The 16,381-nt window shown below is 34.4% G+C and overlaps 2 protein-coding genes across 6 annotated transcripts; both read right to left on the bottom strand.

The window, feature by feature from the left end:
* Positions 1–2,098: 2,098 nt before the first annotated feature.
* On the bottom strand, positions 2,099–4,071 carry LOC113748625. The gene is made up of 3 exons (XM_027292114.1): positions 3,978–4,071; positions 3,578–3,736; positions 2,099–2,587 (listed from the first exon to the last, which is right to left on the bottom strand). The coding sequence occupies exons 1-3, from the start codon at positions 4,057–4,059 to the stop codon at positions 2,277–2,279; spliced, it is 552 nt and encodes a 183-aa protein (XP_027147915.1). The 5' UTR covers positions 4,060–4,071; the 3' UTR covers positions 2,099–2,276.
* A 5,451-nt stretch (positions 4,072–9,522) lies between these two features.
* LOC113749644 (quinone oxidoreductase PIG3-like) lies at positions 9,523–14,927 on the bottom strand. Of its 5 annotated transcripts, none has more exons than XM_027293458.1 (8): positions 14,403–14,573; positions 13,708–13,793; positions 12,084–12,333; positions 11,029–11,208; positions 10,863–10,944; positions 10,462–10,569; positions 9,957–10,118; positions 9,523–9,863 (listed from the first exon to the last, which is right to left on the bottom strand). In XM_027293458.1, exons 1-8 carry the CDS (start codon positions 14,439–14,441, stop codon positions 9,652–9,654), a joined length of 1,119 nt encoding a protein of 372 aa, XP_027149259.1. In that variant the 5' UTR covers positions 14,442–14,573; the 3' UTR covers positions 9,523–9,651. The 5 variants fall into 5 exon arrangements, with proteins under 5 accessions (XP_027149259.1, XP_027149264.1, XP_027149261.1 ...); XM_027293463.1 differs by lacking the exon at positions 14,403–14,573 and adding an exon at positions 14,757–14,927 and having other exon boundaries at positions 9,524–9,863; positions 12,084–12,356; XM_027293460.1 differs by lacking the exon at positions 14,403–14,573 and adding an exon at positions 14,757–14,927 and having other exon boundaries at positions 9,524–9,863.
* Between the last annotated feature and the right edge of the window lie 1,454 nt (positions 14,928–16,381).

Here is a 16,381-nt window from a genome sequence, read left to right as displayed (position 1 = left end):
GTTTGTAGCATATAATAAAAGTAAGAATTAATCTTTCTTACACTGACAGTGTATACACTATCAGCGTTGGATGAATGACAACTGTGTAAAATTTGAATTTGAAATTCCAGATTGTTTTGAGTCTAGCAAATAATTGACAACCAATTAATTAAGGTGCACTTTGTAACTAGCAGAAGCAGAAGCAGGCTTTCCTTAATTCATTGGACTCTAATGATTATAAGTATAATAACATTATTAGTATCAACAATTAGAGTACTCTTGAAACCAAAATTTCGGCTTGCAAAGTTTATGCATTAGATATCAAGACCAAAAATTCTGTATCAGTCAGAATAGCTAGATTCGAAGAAAATGCTTTTGGACTACGTATATGAAACGGTGTTCTAGTATTAGTATTAGGTATTCTCTTTATTTGTGTCCTGTTCAACATGTAGAGTCCATATGCCTTGTAATAAGTAAATACTCGTGTTCTAGAATGATTGTATTAATCACGACTTATAAATCAGTTTTAAGAGTTACATGCCTTTTAACAAATTGTCAATTTAGTACTTTAAATTTATGTTAGAATTTGTTTCACTACCTGCGGATCAATTGTAATTTTTTGTTAAACAGCAATCAAAAAGTATTGTGGATTTTTTTTAAAAAAAAATTTATCAGGGGAGAAAAAGAAGAGAGGGAAAAGACTGAATAATTATCTTCAGACCAATAAATCGGGTGGAGACATGATTTAAAAGAAAATAAAGATGATGGCTGTCAAGTGTCATCTTGGGCATCTTTTTTCTTTTAAATAAAAGTTAAAAAAATTGATTGAAAATATATATATGAGAATTTTGAATACAAATTAATCAATGCATTATTAACACATGTCCAAATACAAATAGTTAAGCATATGTGTATTGAATAATGTATTTATTATTTTGAATTACTTTTAAACAAGTTAGGTATTGGATACCCAAATAAAAAATTCAACCCGTCCAATGAATAAGTTGGGTTGTTCTTACCCAACCCAACAAAACCCATAACCCAATTGATCCAACCCATCCTTTAAAATTAATGGACGGGTTGGGCGGGTTGTTGGGTGTTGGGCTTTTTTGCCAGCTCTAGGTACAAATTAGAAGAACCCATATATGATTCAATTATAGATCTGCCAAAATTGCTGGTCTTACAAAGGGGGCGGATGAGGATCAGCCGAAATGGCTTGCTCTTTCATCAAGAACTCTCAAAGACCCCAACTCCATGAATCACGACCATTCAATCTCTGCTTCATTTCTGTTATCTTCGACAACCGCTCCCAAAATAAAGGGTGTTAATTTTCTAACACAGCTCATATTGTTAATATAGCTCATATTGTTAATTTTCTTTCTGAAATTTTGCCAATGCATTTCCATTTGTACTTTTCACTGGGACATTATATGTTCGGTGATGCTTTTAGACTCGTGTGTTGCGAGTTGAATGAGTTATTTCTTCGTAACCATGTTGACATAATTTGCCATGCTATTATTATATTTTCAAATAAGGACATGTGAAGGTGTATCTATTTGTTATAATTAATTTTACAAAACAAATGTTCTTACTTTTTTTTTCAGTTAATTTTTAACTCAGGACTATTATTTTTGTGCTAATGTTTCCAATTAGCAATGCTAAACAGAAACACTATCATGTTGAATCTGTATTTGCCATATTTTTTTATTCTTATATTGCTGATATTTTTCTAAATAAAATGTAATACTAATATATTTTAAATAATATTCTAGGTGGGCCCAAGCTGCGCCTTGGGCAGCTTGGTTTCCCTAGTAGTAAGACAAGAAGATATAGGAGAGCGAAGGACGTGATGGGCGGCGAGAAAGAAGAGAGCAGAAAAGCCTTTCGATGCCTTCTTCTCCTTTCTTTTTTCTTTCAAAATATATAAATTAAAAAATTGGAATTTATGTGCTAATATCAGCACCCTAAATGAAAAAGCAACTTAGCAATACCTACACGTGAAAATTGCCAAGTACCAAAAAATACCCCACACACGAGAACTTCATTAGGCGGAAACTGCAACCAATTCACCATTGACGCAACAAATCCATTCTTATGTTAGAATCCAGCATAAAGAAGTCTGCAACTTACATAATCATTAACCTTACAATACAACTTTCATGTCTGGACTGCAAATTCTCAAAATAGACACTGAAAATGTACGTGCCACACAATCTGAACTACAAAAATTTAGAATGGACAGTTCAAAATCCAAACATAGGTTTGGACACACTTGTAGCTTTTAGACCCCTGGAACTCTATTCTAATTTTCGCCTTTTATCAGGTTGTCCCTTCGCTTGACAATCAAGCAGTGTTTTCCCCTTGACGTGTTTTGCTAACATCCCCTTGTAAACAAAAGGCACTAAACTTGGATTCCATGAAGCCAAAGGGGACAACATTTTCTGACCTATGTTCATGCTCTCCATGTACCTATGAGCAAGATTTGCCTCAGAAAGATGGAAGCACTTTCCAGGATGCAATTTCACCAGTCCAGTATTGATTGCATCCTGCATATACAGCTTAGCGCCAAGAACGACTTTTCTGTCCAAATTTTGGGCCCTATCAACCACTGCATACACCAGCCAATACAGCTCATATGTGATAAGGCAATTGTGAAAGCAATCAAAGATCTAGGAGGCCAAAAAAAATAACCAGATATAATAGCATTAAAGAAAAGTTAACTCCTATAGAATATAGACCATTTCTTGAGAATTACATTCATGATCCGCTTAAGAGTAGGTAAAATCACATACCTAATTCAAATTGTAACAAGAAAATACTAGTTAGTATCCAATCGAATGGACTTCCAATCCGCATCAATGGGCATTTCTTATCTAACACTTCATCCTATATAATGTGCAATACTAGAAAACACACAAGACTAGTGACTACAAGGTAACTTAAAACTAATGCGCACCAATTTATCTGAGATTTTTATGGCAAGAAGTTCCAAAAGATGACAGAGTCAAGCAGAATGTTGGCCTTCATAATAGATGCGTACATTGCCAATATGAAGACATACTCAACCAAGTCAGGAAAAATTGTAATGGATAGGCCACTTAACCACCCAATTTGTTCTCCATTCCTCTCTATAACCCCGGCAACCATGCCTGGTTGGGTCCTGAAGAATGGTTAAGAGCTGAAAGAAGGTTATGCTTAATATGAGAGATACGTTGTGGAGTGGAGTGGAGTGGCAAACAGGTTCAAATATCTATAATGTGGCTCAAAAGTTCAGTCGTCACCTTTTCATATCTAGTGCAATTTGAGTGGGTTCTACATATTTCAAGAAGATGAATTTACGAATAAAATATAACAAAATTAAAAAAGTTAATCCAATTTGTTTTTGTATTGTGCAGATAGTTTTTTCTTTTTAAATTTATATTGCGCAGATAGGTTATGCACAAGAAACTACTTCCTTGCTGATTTACTAAAAAGTTAATTTTGCCTTAAAAAATGAATTAATAAAGAATCCTCACATCCTACATGATGAAAAGCTTTGCAATGAAAAGGCAATAGTGGCTTCTCAAATTCATCAAACAAGTCGATATAGACAGATTACCTTCGATTTGGGCATTTTTCGCCATCAACCACTGAATATCAACATCCACCAATGTTTTACCATGCATGTCCAAAAATACGACCACACCCCCGAAACATAAGGCTTCTAGATCTTGAGGCAAATGATCTCCCCTACTATCCAAGATAATCTCAATACCACCTGACATTGAATAATATTAATCAAAATTCAAAAATAGTAAACATAGGAAATAGCATGGATATCAAATGAAAGCATTTCATCGTATCTTCTAGTCGTTGTGCCAAAAGTTTGACTAAGTATATTCTCTAACTTATTCACCGTTCCCAACAACAAAATAAAATGAAAAACATTAAGAAGCCTGGATACTCAATAGTAAATACATTACTACAAATATCCCAAAAAGTTAAAATATAAACTATACCTCTATCTGACGTTAGTTTCTGCACCTGAGTAAGAAAATCATCATCGTTCCAGTTGATACATTTGTAGGCGCCTAGCTCCATGTAAAAATTACTATTTTCATCATTTTCTACAAAGACATTTGCAACCCAAAAAAATTGATTATCCCAGTAGCATTTTTAAATACAATCTGCGGCTTTAAACAGACTTTTGCATTTGAAAACTGAACGCAAACCTGTAGCAACAAACACCCGAACCCCCTTTAGTCTTGCCATCTGTATCGCAAATACTGCATAATAACCACAGGCTTCATGTACCTGAAAAGTTTCAAACTGACTATCATTTTGTATTATTATCAATGATAAGCATATCAGATTTTCTTAACTAAAAACATTTTATACCAAATGTGACATTCCAATATACATAAACGCAGAAACTTGAAAGATGGCAGGACACACTAAACACATAATAGCTTTTAAAACAACAATAGTAACAAACAAAAATGCATATTTAAAATGTCCTCCTCAGCAAAAAGAAAAAGAATAGGTCCAAAATCACCCAAGACAAAGTTATGATGGAATAAAAAATTCATAACACAAGTTTAAAGCAGTACATTAGACAAAACAGGAATTGGATTTTTATCATAAGAAAGTTGTAAAAGGATAGTTATTCATGAGAATGCTAATTACTCAATTACCAATATGGTTTTTCTTCTTTCTATCTTGACCTTGGAAAAGGCCTGCCAAATGGTACAAGCAGCCTCAGGAAAACATGCAGCTTCTTTGAGGGAAATACATTCAGGAACCTCAAAAACTTGATTGGCTGGCACTACCACTTTATCAGCATAACCCCCTCCATCAAGAATCGCACAAACCTGCATAATATGTCAATAACATTTTTTTCAAAGATACATCAAAACTAATCGAAGCATCAGCAAATACAACTTTAGTTGACCTCATAATTCTATCTTACTTGCCTAAGTAATAGAATAATTTTCTCTAACCCTAGTGCATCCAACAGAAGGAAATATCAAATATCAAATAGTACTATCCACTTTATGTTTTACGTTTTCATCCAATGCAATGAAAAAAATATAGAATAACGAGCAATTTGCTCCAATAAACAAAAAATTAGAAGAGCTAGAGCAACATATCGAGAGCCTTTCATGTGTTTATGAGCCTGCCTTCAACGCACTATAAAATATACATTTTCTTGCATTCCAAGCACCATTTAAGTTGGCCAAATACACATTTAGGACATCGAAATGCTAGAGGAACCACCAAATTACGATAAATACAAAAACGCAAAGTTGAATTCAAGAATCTTTAAACACAAGATCCAAACTACATTACATAAGCCTTCAGAGCACGCTCGACGAGGTAACAAAAGGATGTTTTTGGAGGGTAAACAGCTTAGTAGTTTAAATTGGTAACATTTTCATTCTCATATCACAAGTAACACTAATGCAATGAACATAGAAGAGATAATCAACAGTTAAATAAAGTTTTAGATTCCTTCCAGAAAAAGAACAATCAACAATATTTTATACCCATTTAACTTTATTTCTCATTCAATTGACTAAAACTTACCCGATCAGATGGCTTATGCTGACTGACATATTTCCCCACAGCTATAATACGCCCAGAGCATCCAAGCCCTGGACAATAGGCCACACCATTTGAGCAGTACTTCTTCCCTTCTATTCTTTGGTCCAAATCTATTCTGTTAACCCCACACCATTCTACATCAATTAAAACGTCATAAATTTTGATCTCAGGCAATTCTAATTCTTCCGGTATTAACACATCCGGCCCTCCAGCTCTTTGAATACGGACAGCCAACATCTTCAAATTAAACAAAAAAGCAGTTATTGATTATGTCACAAGTAACTGACACAAATTATGATGATACATACTAGCTTCAAGTAAATCAAGGAAAGCAGCCTTTAGGAACCGACAGCTTGGGGGAGGGACCACGCTATTAGAAAACCATTTTAAGACAGGGGACTACCCAGCTCCAAACATGAAAAAGGAAACTGAATGGAACTACCGTGGGCCACCATGGTTCCAACCACAAAATTGGAAACCAAATGGATATCCTTTTAGTATGTCTCTTCAAGATGCCAAATGATCAAAGATAACAAAACTAAATAGTCACTCAATACCAAATTTAGAGGGCCTGCTAAAGAGAAGTAAAGTAACACTGTGTAAGGTGCTAAATCAACTTTGAAACTCCAAACAAGTTGCCAAATGAGTTCATACATGCTCCACAAGAAGATAAATAAGGACAATTAAACAAGAAAAATGCATCTCAAAATAGCCAGAAACATACTATTAGAAGCATGTAATCATTGTTTTGATATCCTACATGGAAAGCATCACACCATCATTCAGTAATAACGAGTACAAAAAGGTGAAAATGAAAAAGAATAACATTTCAACAGCCAGCAAAAGCTTTAAGTGATAAAAGGAATGCATCATAAAATCAAGTAAACACTCATGGCCTTTACATTCCATATCAGGTAGTGATCACATTTTAGAGAAAATTTGATTACAAAATTGTCTCTCCAAAAATAAATGTTATAGAAAACTATTGAAATGCACTTATGTACAATTGTGATCACTAGCAACTGTTCACCCTGAACAGTTAAGCAATTATCATACATCAACTACATGCATTTTCTTAAGATAACAGAGTATGTGAGAATCATATGCTTGTACGAACTAGCTGTACCCCTTTGTGTTCTGCAGATTGTCAAGAAGCTATTAAAATGCCAACTCCTTTCACAAGCCACTGGTGCCTCTTCCTTGAGTGCAAATTGACCCAAAACTCCAATAACTAAACCAAGAGCCTATGGTTAACATTTGTTTCTTGCAACCGCATGAGTCTGCAACAGGACTAAATGTCAAGTTAACAACAAATATAAAGAAACAACATGCCACTGAAAGCATTATGATGATTGATAATAAGTGCTTGAATGATTAGTTTTCTACTATGGATTAAATGCTGCTATGTAAATGTTTCATTGTTTACCCCAGAGAATGGCAGCGTATGTCGCTAAAGTATATTTCCCAGTGAACTTGGTGACATCAGTCGCTTGAACTAGTACTAGCCTACCATTAGAAGTGTAACATCCCCTTCACAACAAGATTTGCGTCTAGGTCAGACTGGAAAGAAACTAAAATCTCTCTCCAAACAAAGAAAACATTTATTCAAATTATCTCCTAGTTCAACCAACAAGGATCCACACATTCACAAAAAAAGGTTACCTTAAATTCTAATGATTAGATAGAATTATATCACAAAATAAAGGCCAAGGACCTCAGCCTGAATTATTAAGTTTACCTTAGATGGGATCACAAGACACTGCTCAACAAATTGAGGTGAACACTGGAGTAGGCAATGGCTCCAAAACTTTGCAATCGGTGGACATTACTATGGAGTCATAAATTAATTACTCAAGTAACTAGAGATGTGCCTAACCGCCCCCCAGGGTTGGCTCGGTTGGTGCTGGGGAAGCCTCTTCAGGTCCTGGCACCGTGTAGTCGTGGTTCGATCCTTGTTATCGTCTTGTGTCTCTCGGGGGGCGGGGGCCCAAGCACAGTGGGATTAGTTGGGCCCGGAAAAATAATCCATCGAATCCCAGATACCCACTGTGTCAGCAAAAAAAAAAAAAAACTAGAGATGTGCCTAACCAACCTCGTAGAACTAATAGAGTGCGTAAACTTGAGGGATGATGGACTCATAGAAAACTTGGGAGGACATAAGTGATGCATCCTTTTGTCTACAGAAATAATTTGTGTACATGGACCTTCACTGATTTTCACTTTTAAAAGTATGGACCTTGTTTGCTAGGTGATTCACTCTTCCTTTGTATTATATGGTGTTTTCAATCAAGGCACAATTACAAACCAACTAAATACACACTAAGTTCCTAGTTACATATCACATCTTATTATCTATACTATATTTACAGGAAGAGGGAGGTGGTGTAAACTTTTTATATCACTTCATGTTTTTTCTAAACTATCCTTGATAACTACCCACTTCCCACTTCCAATATATCCAATACCGACTAAGATGTATTTCTTATTATTTTGCTTTTCAACATATTTAGTAAACCTTAATTTTTATTAGCAACTATCTTTTATGGTTATGAATTACTACTAAATAATTATTTATTTATATATTTTATTTTAATGAATTTTCTGCATATTTACCATTACAGTATAAAACTAGTTCTCTTGAAAATAATTTCAAATATAATCAAAAAATTTGACATAAATTTCTTTTATTAAATGTGTGTGCCTCGAACACTAGTCAAAATAAACTTTGGTCATGACATGATACCTAACTTTTTCTACATGCAAGTCCTTCTAATTACGAAATTAACAGATGGAAAATAACAATTCACGATATGGCTAATAGTTTGGAATTTAGTTTAACTTTTAAGGTAGTATGCTACTCCACTTTTATAACCACATTATCGATCAATTCTTTTAGTAATCCAACATCACATTTTATAAACCTTAATCCATCAGTTATTGCTGAGAGAATAAATATCTTTCAAATCAATAAATGTAAATAATCGTATTCATCTACTTATGGTCCTTGTGTAATTAGTGAGGTATGCTATACATGTTAAATCTACCAAATTGCTGAGAGAATAACTATCTTTCAAATCAATCAATGTAAATAATCTTATTGATCTACTTATGGTCATTGTGTAATTAGTGAGGTAATGTGCCCTACTATACATGTTAAATCTACCAAAACAGTTCATTGGATGTTATTTGGCTCGATTAGTTAGTTTACGATGTACCAATTCATTATCTATAATTCCACATAATTTTTCTTTAGAAAAAAAAAACACACACAGACACACAGACGCACATACAATCAAGTTATTTTTTTACAAGAATATCCTCATAAAAAGAAAAAGAAAAGGCACTTCGATTTATGAGGTAACCAAATATTAATACTTTTCATTTTAGAATAAAATGCAGTAAATTTCAGATTTTGTAAAGTCACAAAAATTTGTGTTGTTTTGCATTTTGTAAATAGGCCTTGGTTGGGTTAAAAAAAAAATGAATTTGTAGACTTTGCATTTAGCAAATGCAAACTCTTTGAAAATGCTAATGGTCTAGAAAATTTGTGAAAAATACTAAAATTTGCTATACCTCAAATTTGCTGAATGCTAGTTCATTTTCAGTGAGTTTTATGGGATTAATGCCGGACAAATTTTTGTTAGACAATCAATCGAAATGCCATCGGAGGGCATGGTAGCTCCAGGTCGATATCGTCAACCTCTAAACTCAAACCTATTTGCCAAACCATGGATTACTTTTTCTTAGTGATCGTTTAGACAAGGTTCGGAGTTGGACAATCTTTTTTCGTTTTGGAGCTGTAGTTTGTCAGAGTTGGCGTTACAAATTAATCCAACTGACGTGATTTTGAAATTGAAGTTAAATTCTACGTAGATCAATATTTGATTATAAAACTATTTCTTGGGCTTGACATTGCGTGCGCTTAATTTAATGTAATTTGTGTAATAATTCGATTGTTGCTAGCTGAAGCAAGCGCCAGAATGCAAAAACAAATTTTGTGAACAGCCGCTATTGGTTCCAACTATCAAGCAACTCCTATTTTATACAAATATGAGAAGGAAACTAGAGAGATTTTCCACCTTCCTTCCTTTAAGGAAGGTCCGTACGGGGTAATAGCACAATCTTTCCTCGATGGAGGTTCTTCTCCATTAAGGTGTGTGCTTGTGTGGCTTGAGCAAATGAGTAAGTCGCACAAACGTCCACAAGGTGGGGATTGTTGTTTAGAAGAGGCCAAATGTCTCGCCGGATCCCTTCAAGCATGTTACGCTTTCCAACCACATTAAAGGTGTTTATATTTATCCCTGCATTAAATAACAAAACCTCTAGTTATACAACAAGTTTGACTATGGTACCTCAACACAAAAGATGAATGAAAAGTGTTACTAATAAGATACCCATGATTGTTGCATCTTTAGAGACAAGATCCTTCATCTCCACGGAACTCCATTTCCAATGATCTTTATATCCAATACATATAAGCTTACCGCCAACCGCTAGGCTTTTCAAATTCTGGTCAACAACATCATCTCCAAGACAATCTAATACACAATTCACCCCTTCAAAAGAAAAAGGAACGAACGAAAATAAACGTGCATTAGCAAACAATAACTAACTAACAACAACATTCACCTGAAAGTAATTAAGGATCAACTACCATGCTGAAACGAATTACTTCAGTGTAGAAAAAAATTGAATCCAACTTTACCAAAATAAATAAATAAATAAAATAAAGGTTTCACATCTTCTGACTAGTTAGCAAAATTTTGTCATGAATCCTAAAATAACATCGTACACTTCAAACTTAGCCAGGGAAGAGGCAGGGGAAGAAGGGGTTGGAGTGCAAAGTTTCCATACAAAAATATGTTAGATGGAAAGGTGAGACGAAACCAAAATATGTACCAGTCCCATTAGTTTCACGAGCCACGACCTCAGAGAAATCCTGCTTCTTGTAGTTAATGGCAAAATCAGCATCTAAAGTCCTGCAAAAATCTACTTTTTCCTCGGATCCTGGAAGAAAAAACAACAAAATCTAATCAAACCTTGTACAACGGTTAACTCGTCATCTTCAATCTTAAATCTTAAGTTTGAACCTAGCTAGCTAGCTCTTGTCTCCTGCCATGTAATGTCGATGTTCTAAAATTATCTAAATTCTTTTGCAATTAATTTAGGCAACTAACTAGAAAGACCAACTATTAACTTGTTCGTATTTTAAACAAAAGGAAAATTTGTATGTACAATCCAATGCACACATACAAGAATTTTAAGGCAACGAAATGCAAGTCAGACCAAAACCAACAAACCTGCTGTTGCAAATACAACACACCCTAGACTTTTCGCAATTCTGACCGCTAATGAACCAACTCCCCCTGCTGCCCCATGAATCTGAAATGTTTAAAAAGAAATAATTTCTTATTTATTTTTATAAGCTCAAATAAAGAACACTCAGGATAACAAGCAAAGCGTTACCAAAACTTTGTCATCACGAATAAGATTGTTCCTTTCAAAAAAGCTGAGCCAAATGAGTGATGCTGAACATGGTATTGCAGCAGCTTGCTCAAAAGTTAACCCAGAGGGTATAGACATCACATAGTCTTCTGGAACAGCCACATACTCCGCATATCCTCCACCATTAAGAAGAGCGCAAACCTACAAGCAAATATCCCCTTAAGAATCTAGGCAAGTAAGCAGGACAGAATTCGGAAGCGGGAGAGGTGCAAGTAATATATGCTGAGGTTGGTTCATCTTGACAGACCAATGTCCAAGAGGGCAAAATTTATATAGACACAAGGACTGATGCATGGATGAGGATTTTGAAACCACTCTCTATGCATTACCAGATTGCCATTGGATCAAAGGATTTAGAAGAAGCTTGTGCTTCCTATATTTTAAAGGAGTTGTAGCATAATCAATTGGTAGAATGGATAGATTGGAACCTTAAAGTACCAAATTATCCACATCCCAAGATGTAAGCAAGCAGTTTTGTACTTTTCTTGGCAGACATGAAAAGCAGTTTTGCCTGTTTAAAGAGGTTAAGGTCAAGCTCACTTTTGCTGGTTGCCCAGGCAGTGGAGACTGGAGACCAATAAACTGGCATGATGAGGCAAGCAATGCAGATGAAAGAAGTCAGGTATACCTGTTAGCTATGTCTAGGCCATCCAATGTACCAAAAAGAAAAACTCGCATATCTTTGCTATTTTAAGCAGTTTTACTTGCTACAGTAACTATCTTCCACACCCCCTAATTTGGCATCTCTAATATTCTATAGGTGAACAGTAGCATGTCGCTTTCTTTTTGCTTTTACCGCCCTTGAATACCTCTCATGTTGCTTTAGTATCACTTCAAAGTTTAAACATAGAGGAAAAAAAAAAACTTTGTACCCAGTCAAAATTTATTAGTAGCAAGTAATGGACAAGAGGAACACAAAAGCATGTTTCAAAGTAGAAGCTGATTTGTATTGATTAATTTATTTATTTTTTGGAATAAGCACACAAAAATTTGCATGTAAATTAAGCTAAGCCAACCTTGGAGCCTATAGGCAATTTAGAAGCTGCTGCTCCTCTTTTTACAATAGTTCCCGAGCACTCAAAGCCCAAATATTTGTTCTTTCCCAAGTGTTGATATATGCCTTCCCGTATCCATAAGTCTCTTCTATTAACGCCACAGGCTTCAACCTTGATCAAAACCTCATTAAAATCGAGTACGGGATTTTCAACCACTTTCCACTTCAAGACCTTAGGACCACCACAGCTATCATACACTACAGCAAACATTCTTTGCAAAAACCAGCAAACAAACTGATTTATGTTATCAACTAACCATAAATGAAACATCAAACATCAACATTACTAAAATAAGCAACCATGTCATAAAACACTAGAAGATTCAACGGACTTAGTGTTTAGGACGTTCACAAAATATCAAATATCAATATTATCAAAATAACCTTCTATAAATAATTCCCAAGTTCAGCTCAGGCAGGAAGCTGTTGGAGCTGGTAAAACTATTGAAAAATATATGAGAAAATAGGGCTTGGATGGCCAGGGTAGACTTCTCAAGTAGAAGTACTAGGTGAAGCTGCCCACCCCAAATATGCAACCTCTAAGGATTATACTTAATCTTCTCCACGTAGATTACTGGATAAACTGATAGTCATTTCATGTGCACTCAAATTTATAACATTCAGAAAATATCTTTAAAATATGCATCGCACAGAGCACAAACAGTACACTACAACCAAAAGCATTTATTAATCTGAGAACATGTAGTTACAGAAGTTTTACTACTTCGACTTACGTGCTCAAAATATGAGCATCATGTTATTTATGTGCTGAAAGCTTTACCAAAACCATTATCTCAATTGTTGGATGGACTATGAATAGTCATTTTTCAGTTCTTCCATCTTAAAAAAAGGGAGAAAAGGCAATTTTACGAGTTGCAATCTAGAAAATTTCACTTTCAGTCAAAACAAGATATGATTGAATCAGTTCTCAAGAAAACCAGACCAAAGACAATATTGAATGACTAACCAAGCAAATAAAGCACCATTAAATCACCAGCATAACAAAACAAATTTTTATTTAGAATAAACCAAAGGAAAAAAGATCAAAAGCCTAAATAGACTCAAAATTACAGAGTATGCTTGGAATACGAAATAGCTTAGCCCAAAGAAACTAAAAATAAAACCTTCACTTGGAAAAGGTAGGAAAAGAAAACAAATACTCAAATTTAACTTCAATAAAAGTGGGCATTGCCATCAATGCCTCAGTATCAAGTTTAGAATCCATATGGATCCCAAAAAGAAAATCAATGAAATAAAAATATAAAAGATACCAATGCCGTGAAAGATACACCCACAACCTCCTCCTACGGGTATTTGGCAATTATGCTTCCAAAAAATATAATCCCGTGTCACCAAGAATACTAGCCCTGGAATAGTTCTTTTGTCCGAAAAATGTGACTTAAGGAGCAAATTAGTTCGCGATCGGCAACTTCTCTACAATAAGTCACTCACAAGTTGAATTAAATCTTAACTGTAAGGGATGCAACCAAAACACAAAACTAAGTACCAAATGGAAGACAATTGCCAAAGCAAACTGATGTAAACCACAGAGAATAGAAAAACAAAATGGGAAAATTTAAGTTTACTTAGCCTGATCGTGAATGGAGGAGTAGATCCAGGTAGGCAAACCAACCAGAGAAATGCAAATACCAGAGTACCCTGAAACTATAACCTGCAAGACCACAAATCACCATATAAACTGTGTCAGACTTATGGTAGAACCTACCATAAAATGCCGTCAGGTTTGTCCCGTCAAATAATAATTTCAATTGATCGAAGCCTAGAATTCAGCTAAAGAAAATATTAAGTATCAAATGCTACATGAAGATGAAATCACCTGTCGAGTCTGCAATTAACCAAATGACAAAGAAAATTAATAACTTTTGAACGAGGTTAAAAGCATCAAATTTTTTTTTTAGCAAAACAGAAATTTCAACTTCTGATTACGGGACTACTGAGAGCTAATCTTATTTCATGCTAATCTCTGTGCACGTTCAAGAAACAAAATCATTTAGACCTGAGTTTACAGCAAAACCTCACCCCAGTGTTATGTTAAATAAGTTTATGCATCAGGAAGTCAACCATAAAACAGAATACATAGCAAGAGTCGAGCTTTTTAACGAAATATTTCAAGCAAAATGGGTGTACATCAGACTAAATGCAAGTTTTATCATGTTTAGTAGAGAAACTATCCACTAAGAATAATCCGTTTTCACTTCAAAGCCTCAAGAACATCCTACTAAACATAATCACACATGGTGGTATTGAAGAAAAAACTCACGTTGCTTTGTGTTCTCGCCTGAAGGAAGAGATGCTTCATCCACTGAGAGTCACCATTACCAGCCGCGTGGCCCCTGATGCAGAACTCGTCTCTTGGTTGCTAATCCTGTTGAGTTATCTGGAAAGGGAATCCTACTAAACATAATCACACATGGTGGTATTGAAGAAAAAACTCTACGTTGCTTTGTGTTCTCGCCTAAAGGAAGAGATGCTTCATCCAATGAGAGTCACCATTACCAGCCGCGTGGCCCCTGATGCAGAACTCGTCTCTTGGTTGCTAATCCTGTTGAGTTATCTGGAAAGGGAATCCTACTAAACATAATCACACATGGTGGTATTGAAGAAAAAACTCTACGTTGCTTTGTGTTCTCGCCTAAAGGAAGAGATGCTTCATCCAATGAGAGTCACCATTACCAGCCGCGTGGCCCCTGATGCAGAACTCGTCTCTTGGTTGCTAATCCTGTTGAGTTATCTGGAAAGGGAAGTCGACGTGATTTTTATGAGGTTGCATTTGCCCTAGAAGACTCTCGGGATCTGCATATACTCACTAGAACGAAAATCCTAGAACGAAACAAAATTAAAGAAACAACTTTAATGATCTAACGATGTAAGTGGTAATCCAACGGTAGAAAATCCTCCGTCGAGAAATTGTCTGTCTTTATTAGCCGGTGTTCGGTAAGAGGATTTCGGAACAAAGAATTAGAATAAATTTCATAATTATTATTTGAATTACTACTATTAGAATTGAGACTTTGGAATCATGTCTAAAAATTTGGAATTCCTCGGTTCCCTAATAATCTAAAGGGTTTTGGATAAAACCCAAGCCTGATTTTTGTTTAGAAATGGAGTCCTTCTTATCATTGGTTTAAAAAAAATATATAATTATATATATTATATATTATAATTATAGTATTTTATTATAATTATATATTTTAGTATAATATAACTATATAATATATTTATAACTATTATAATATATTTATATTTATAATTATAATTATTATATACGCATATACTATATTACATAAATATATATTATAATTATTTAATTAAATATATTTATATTTATATTTGCAGGGAGGATATATTAAATACTTTGCAGGGGCAGGGAGGATATAATACTTTTAAATTATATAAGATCAATCAATTTTAATGTTTTTGCATGGGAAATTAATATCTTTTCGAATTGATCGCTTACAATTTTGCAAAAGTAATTCGTGCAAAAAAATGCTTACACATTTTAAGCATTAATATTTACATATTTATATCTATACTGTATGTTATTCATCAGTTCAAAACTTCTAGAAGCTTTTCTTAATAATTTTATAGATTTTACAATTATTTTTAGTTTCTTCTATAATTTAGTATGCACCATATTTCAAATTACAAAAATTCGACAAAATTCACAGTAGTTTCAATTGTTAAAAGGTGCTATCACATTCATTAATACTTTAAAATTCACCAAAAAAAATTTAAAGTACATTAATTTTTCTTTTTTTTTTTGTGTATTGCGCTTTTCACACTACAACATCTTATTCTTATAAAATACAATAAGGACTTTTATGATGTTTCGTGATTCAAGTATATACCTTACTAAAATATAAAATTGTAACACGGTGATTGCTACTTTTCCCAATCGCTACGACTACGAAAGATACCTAGTACAGCTTATATCCCTGCGAATCAATTACGTAGTTATCCCTTAGCAAACACTTCATTACAATTCAGCATTCAATCTTGGATCATTTTGTCTCCAATGCATACGAGTTTGTTACCTCTTCAAATAGGCATGGTACCACAATTTCCATGTCATTTGGATGCCAATCACACTTATCATTTCCCACGTACCATGACATAATAAGTGCCTGCGTAGATATGCCAACATTTCTAAGACACAATACATCACAGTTACAGGTATAGATGGCAAACAAATTCATTTAATTAATTTTATTCATACTTGTCATTAATAACTGGATATGA

The sequence above is a fragment of the Coffea eugenioides genome, chromosome 10 (assembly GCF_003713205.1).
Source record: "Coffea eugenioides isolate CCC68of chromosome 10, Ceug_1.0, whole genome shotgun sequence".
Lineage (NCBI taxonomy): Eukaryota > Viridiplantae > Streptophyta > Magnoliopsida > Gentianales > Rubiaceae > Coffea > Coffea eugenioides.
This window is presented reverse-complemented; position numbering and strand designations above follow the sequence as displayed.

What these genes read in the sequence shown, in the direction of transcription:
- LOC113748625 (XM_027292114.1), bottom strand. Translation starts at nt 4,059, where the DNA reads ATGGAGCTAGGCGCCTACAAATGTATCAACTGGAACGATGATGATTTT. An exon ending in GAAACTAACGTCAGATAGAG is followed by an intron (nt 3,737 to 3,977) that starts GTATAGTTTATA and finishes ATTCAATGTCAG; the next exon opens with GTGGTATTGAGATTATCTTG. An exon ending in GAAAAATGCCCAAATCGAAG is followed by an intron (nt 2,588 to 3,577) that starts GTAATCTGTCTA and finishes TGGTGTATGCAG; the next exon opens with TGGTTGATAGGGCCCAAAAT.
- LOC113749644 (XM_027293458.1), bottom strand. Translation starts at nt 14,441, where the DNA reads ATGAAGCATCTCTTCCTTCAGGCGAGAACACAAAGCAAC. An exon ending in TCCATTCACGATCAGGCTAA is followed by an intron (nt 12,334 to 13,707) that starts GTAAACTTAAAT and finishes GTTTTTGCAAAG; the next exon opens with AATGTTTGCTGTAGTGTATG. An exon ending in TGTTGTATTTGCAACAGCAG is followed by an intron (nt 10,570 to 10,862) that starts GTTTGTTGGTTT and finishes TTTTTCTTCCAG; the next exon opens with GATCCGAGGAAAAAGTAGAT.